General features: G+C 43.3%; 1 protein-coding gene across 4 annotated transcripts in view; it reads left to right on the top strand.

The window, feature by feature from the left end:
- The first annotated feature begins 3,630 nt into the window (after window positions 1–3,630).
- Window positions 3,631–6,000, top strand: part of DISP1 (dispatched RND transporter family member 1) — an 89,690-nt gene continuing 87,320 nt past the window's right edge. For 3 of the 4 annotated variants that reach the window (XM_035321609.1, XM_035321613.1, XM_035321610.1), the window contains exon 1: window positions 3,636–3,771. Coding sequence is in view for 1 of the 4 variants with exons in the window: in XM_035321608.1 (XP_035177499.1) it covers window positions 3,656–3,771 (116 nt within the window). In the remaining 3 variants the exon portion in view is untranslated. Of the gene's footprint in view, window positions 3,772–6,000 lie in introns of all 4 variants that reach the window. The other variant, XM_035321608.1, reaches the window with a different exon arrangement.

Here is a 6,000-nt window from a genome sequence, read left to right as displayed (position 1 = left end):
TGCCTCCAGATGAGCTGGCAAGGACACAGCAGCCGTGAAACAGAGAGCTGAGTCTTGTGTACCACATAGCTTCTACTGAGCCCGCATGTTCAAAACCTTAGCAACCTAGCTAGCTTTAAACTTAAGCAGTGAGAGACCATTTCTGGCATTCCCCCCCAACATTACTAAAAGAGTGAGATTTTCTAGTTGCTGACAAGCAGTAAAGAAACTCTGGATCCCAGTCTACATCCTTTTTCTTTTGCTAACCATTTAAAATACCTGTCCAAGAAAACAGCTTGTTGCTCTTTCATCATACCTACAAAGGTGGGTTCTAATGCAATGTTATAAGAAGCCTATGCTAAGTGTTTTGACAAAAAAACATCCAGACTCTGAAATGAAATGTTATTTACTGTGGTGTTATTAAAGTGCTAAATAAACAGACAAGCTCAGAAGGGCTGGTAGGATGTGGGTGGGTGAATAAATAAGCTTTGATGCTGATGTCAGTCAATGCTAATTCCTGTCCTTTGAAGAAAATGTGATAAACACAGCTGCCAGGAATGTGATCTGAAATTGCTCTAATTAAATTAAATTTTCACTGGAATGAAAGTAGCTAAGCACCTTGCTTTGTTTCCTTTCTAACTAGACTAATTCAGATAATAATTAGTTTTGGATTCTTTGATGAATGGGTAGGAGAGTAGGGTTTTCTTAAACTCTGCAAGAAACCATTGTATGCAATTCTGTATTCATATTCCTTTTATTGTATTTTCCACCTAGAATTTATATCTTAATTTAGAATCTTTGATTTTCACGGGGGAATTATCAGTACTGCCTGATAAACACTTACTTCATAGAAACATGGTAAGACTTTTTCATATCCTCATGTTCTTCTCCTAAGTTTATGCATTTAATAGTAAAGAGGGATCAAGGGTACTTTCAATGGTTATGAACTATTTAACTACTGATCATGGATGGAGGTTGAAGATCAGATATTGAGAGAAATATCAAGGGAGGAATGATAAGAAAATAAAGACAGATGATAGGCTGCCCAGGGAAGTCATTGAGTCACCATCCCTGGAGATCTTGAAAAGACGTTTAGATGTAGAGCTTAGGGATATGGTTTAGTGGAAGATTTGTTAGCATTAGGTCAGAGGTTGGACTCGGTGATCTTGGAGGTCTCTTCCAACCTAGACTATTCTGTGATCTCTGGATAATCCCTCATTTTATGTCTCCCTGTTTCAAAAAAGCACCTCACTCCCTTTTGCAGGTGCATTAAATGATCAGTCAGTCCAAGCCTTGCAATTTTACTTTGTAAGTAAAATTTTTACTGGATTTTGACGGATGGCTACTCCTTTTCGGTGGGATCTGAAAATGAAGTAGGGTTATCTCAGTTCTCCTATATTTTCTTTTCTTCTCTTCTGTAACCATTGATTTATGAAGTGATTTAATTAGTTACCAAGAACAGAATAACTAGAAGTAAATAACTGGTATATATATACATATACACATATATATGAATACGATTTGTGAGTGTTATTGATTTTAAATTATATAAAAGTTGAGTTTGAATGTAATGCTATAAAATAAATATATGAACAGATATGTCTCTAAATTTGATATATATGCATAGGTTATTAATTTATAATGATACTTTATATCAGAGCCATCTTTCAGTTTCGAAAATATGTTAGTTATGGCAAATTGATCTGTCGAGGAGGAATCCCATCAGTCACTTCATTTCCAAAGTTGAACACTAGATGGCACTGGAAGACAGGAGCTGAGAAGTGTACGTTTTATTTTTTTAATTTCTCGAGGTTCCTGTACTTCAATGGAGGTTCACTGAGGCATAAATAATATTCTGCAGATATATTTTGTGAGGGGAAAAAAAAAAAAAAAAAAAAAAAGGAAGGTGTCACATGAATTACATAATTATACCAGATGACTGAGTAGTCACTTGAGCCTAGAGAAGAAATCAGCACAATTAGAGATTAAGTACCAGAATGTGGTATTAAGTGACAAGACCTGGCAGCAAGGTCCCTCTGGAGCAGAAGGGGCTGAGCTCTACTCTTCCACTTGTTCTTGCTGCTTCACAGGAAGATCTCTTCCTAAATTCACTTGCTCTTTCCCATTTACTGTTGCATTCTTGACATGCTGCTTCAAGCCCGAGTCTTGACGGAGTTAAATATGTCAACTTTCACAGCATTTTTTGTCTGATCAAACACAAGTTGTTGGGCTGATACAGCAGATGTTGCTGGCATTTAGTATGAAATCTGAGCCAGAATGCAGAATTATAACGAGCCTTTAATAAAAACCATGTCGAGTGAAGAGGGAGAGGGAGGGAACCGGTGTCTCTGACTCAGGCTGCCAACCCTGACTCCCAAACCCTGGGTGCTTCACATGCTTTCAGAGTGACCTTTAAAAAAACAATTATTCTCACAAAGGGATTAAAACCTAGCAGCCTGTTGTGTGCAAGGGACCACTGCAGGTTTTCTAATATTTTATTCTGGTCTTAAAAATCATGAATATGTAATGTTACATAAACTGCAAAAGTAAGCCCTCAAAGGTTAGGCAATACCCTGTCTTTGAGTAACAGTGCAACTGTATTTTGGCCCATTCAGTGTGCTAAATGAGGCAAAGATCCTTTTGGACAAAAAGGGGAGTGATCATGCAATTAAAAACTAACACACATGTGCAAGGCAGCACAGTTATGACTGTGGCAAGCTTTTCCTGGGATTTCAGCACTTGATTTGCTTATCCAGATTCTCCTTGCTATGCGTAATTTCATATACAATATTAGGTGGTGGTTTTGTGTGTATTTTTTTTTTTTTGTTTGTTTGTTTGTTTTTGAAAGAGTGTGTACAGCGTGACACTGCAGGCCCCATTGTGGTGGGCAGAGAAGGAATTTGTGAATATGAGTTATATCTGGAAGGGAACAGCCCTGTGATCGTTGGGGATTCGGCTGTTGGAGCCACGGTCAAGGGTTGCCCAAGCTAACCAAGGGTCCTCATTACAGCTTTTTTATTCCTGCTGTTCCCGACATCTCTGACGTATTGCCTGTCTCACCGTGGTGTGAAGGTCCCTCTGAGACCAACCCCAGTCTCGGAGACTTGGTCTCATTTCTTTACTTGAAATTCCTCAGGTAAATCCCATGTTTTCAGATGGTAAAATTACATTATTTTCCTTGTGGTCATTTTCTTACTGAAAAACCATTCTTTTAACCCCTGGTATGAGTTTCCATCTGTTTAGTTAGATCTCTGCTTAAAACTGTGAATGTTATAGCACGCTGAAATACCCTTTCTTGGGAGAGTATTAGAAAACAACCATTTGCGTGCACCTTGTGGCACGCTGTTCCTATTTGGGGCTTTACTTTTGCTGCTCTGACAGGGAAACTCGTGTTTTGCTTCAGAATCCTTGCCCAGACCTTCATTTTTATAGGAACTGGGTAAGTACTTGAGGGCAGCCCATGAACTGATCGACTCACGGCCTATTTTTATTTTTTTCCCTTGGGTCGCCGCGAACCCGAAACTATCGAGGACGGCGGCTCCGTGTCCCCAGACCGCGCCGCGCCGCACTCAAGATGGCGACCGGCAGCCGCCGCGCTCAAGATGGCTCCGCCCGAGCTCCCCCGGTCCCCCCCCGCCCTGTGCCCGCCCCGCTGGCGGCGACTTCCGTCCGTCCCATGGTAACTGCGCCACGGCGGAGACGCCGCGGAGGCCGCTCGCTTCCTGCCGCGACAACGGGCTCGGGCGGGGCGGCCGCGGCCGCCTCGGGGACCCCGCTGCGGGCAGCCCGCAGGTAGGCGCCGCCGCCGCCCTCTCCCCTCAGCGCGGAGGGAGGGGAGCCCGCCGGGGCGGCCCCTCGGGGGGCGGTAACGGCCGCCGCAGCCGGCGCCGGGAGCACCGGCGCCGCCCCCCCCCAGCCTCGGTTTAAAACCTGGTGTGAAATAATTTATTTATTTCTGCACTGACTTTTGGATTTTTGTCTGTGTTTTAGTGGGAATTGTGTTATGTTTTTTTGAGGGCAGTGAGGCACTTAACTTTTTTCATTCGATACGAACCCGAGTAGCACTGAGAGGCGATAAGCCGGTTGCTTTGGGTCTTTGTTCGGTCGCCCTGTCTGCAGTGGCCTGGTTTAGTTCCCAGAAGCAAGGAGGCTGTGAGAAGGCAAGGGCTGCGGGCAGCAGGTTCCGGGAGGAGCCCGCGCGGCGCCTGGGCGCAGCGGGGTGTGGGAGCACCTGTCCGTCCCCACCGGCTGTGTCGCCATAAGCTGCCGCAGCACTGCTTCCAGCACAGGTGGCAAATAACATGAGCGTGCGGGAGAAGCCACGAAGGCAGAGCTTTGTCCAGAGGTGTCATCGATTTCTGGCCCCCGTGCAAGTAACAAATGATCATGTTACCAGCGATGGCATCCTACCTTGCGCCTGCCTGTCACCCGTACCCCGCGCGCAGGGTGGATTGCCTCCTGTGCCAAGGACGCCTCACCTGGGTTTCTTCCCATCTTTCCCCTAGTAGAGGAGGGGAGGGTATTGGAAGTTCTGTTGAGAACACTCTCCTGAGGAAGGGAATAGGATGCTCTGCCTGTTTTCTCTGTCTCTGGATAAGATTGTAAAATAAGGCTTTGCAGAGTGATTGATGGCTTGCGCTGTATATTAGCAAATAAGGGCCAATTCCCTTTGGAATGGGATGAAGAGTTAGCTGTAGTTACTTGAAGCACGTGTCTGTAGGGTGTGTGTGTTTTAAATGAACAAAGACTATCTGATCAGGATTTCCAGTAGCCTGTTGAACAGCTATAGGACTGCTGGCTTTGACAAATGAACAAAAGAGCTCCTGTTACAAACCTGTACAACAGTAACAAGGCAGTTAGGATCCTAACGCGTCCAAATCATCAATGGGCTTATTATTAAACGTGCTCAGCTTTAAGTGTGTTGACTGGTAGAACTTCAGGAGAAGAAGGGGGCAAGCAAAAATTTGGGACAGGTAAGGACACAGGATCTTTTTGAGAGAGATTTCTTAACAGGCCAAAGGGACAAGAGCCAGAAGCAGCCAGCCTGCAGTTGTGGAAGAGATCAAGTGTGAAACAGCCAAGGGGGACAACTTGTCTTTGCAGATGGGAAATGGTTATTAGAAAAATATAAATACTTGAAATACCAGCATTTATAGGCTTTTGCTGCAACTACTTAAGTTTGTGATAACTACATTGTTGTCTATAACAAATAATGTTTATAAACATTTACTCAAAGGAAAATGTATAATAAATATGACTTGTGTTACTTTAGTTTTTCAGCAGCTCCTAGCAGCTGCAGCTAGTATTGAGAGGCTGCTGTGCTGATTGCTGAAGGTACACATGAACTGAGATACAAATTGTAAGTTTAACCACCACCAGAAAAACAACTTGATGCTTTAGTAATTAACTTTAAACTGGAAGCTTACACAACACAGCAGCATTTGCCCCAAATATTCTATTTAGGGGGAAAAATGTATGCCATGGTTGTTGTATTAAATATTTTAGAAATCAATAAATAAGAGGTAAACCTGAATCATACAGGAAGGTGTCCTGCTTTACAGTGAAGTGAGTAATATCCTGTAGTAATATAATAGCCTAATTTGAGAACACTGTTATTATGAAACTAAAAGCTTAAATGTGTTGCATCAGGTAAAAGCAGGTAGATATTGAAATTAGGGTGTGATACTATAGTGGTGCAAAATACGGAAGACTGCATTAAGATCTGAGACTCTAGCATAATCCAGGAAGCTTTTTTCCCTTGGGGGCCATTGTCTATACATAGGAAATGAAATGCAGCCATTGGGTTTTTCTTTTTTTAATCTGCTTTTGAAACACTAGAGCAGACTTAAGGTTGTTTCTGGGTTATAATTTGATAAGCCACCAGTGACTGTTCACCTGCACTGAGCCTGGAGGAGAGTCATGCTGGTTTGGGCTTTCCTGCATGTACACTAGTGACTTTGCCTCTTCTGGCTAATTTGTTGATGCGATGTGACTTCAGGAGGAAGCTTGCTTGTTCTGTAT

The sequence above is a fragment of the Oxyura jamaicensis genome, chromosome 3 (assembly GCF_011077185.1).
Source record: "Oxyura jamaicensis isolate SHBP4307 breed ruddy duck chromosome 3, BPBGC_Ojam_1.0, whole genome shotgun sequence".
In the NCBI taxonomy this organism is placed as follows: Eukaryota; Metazoa; Chordata; class Aves; order Anseriformes; family Anatidae; genus Oxyura; species Oxyura jamaicensis.
Note: the sequence above shows the minus strand (reverse complement) of the source record. Positions and strands in the feature narration are given on the sequence as shown.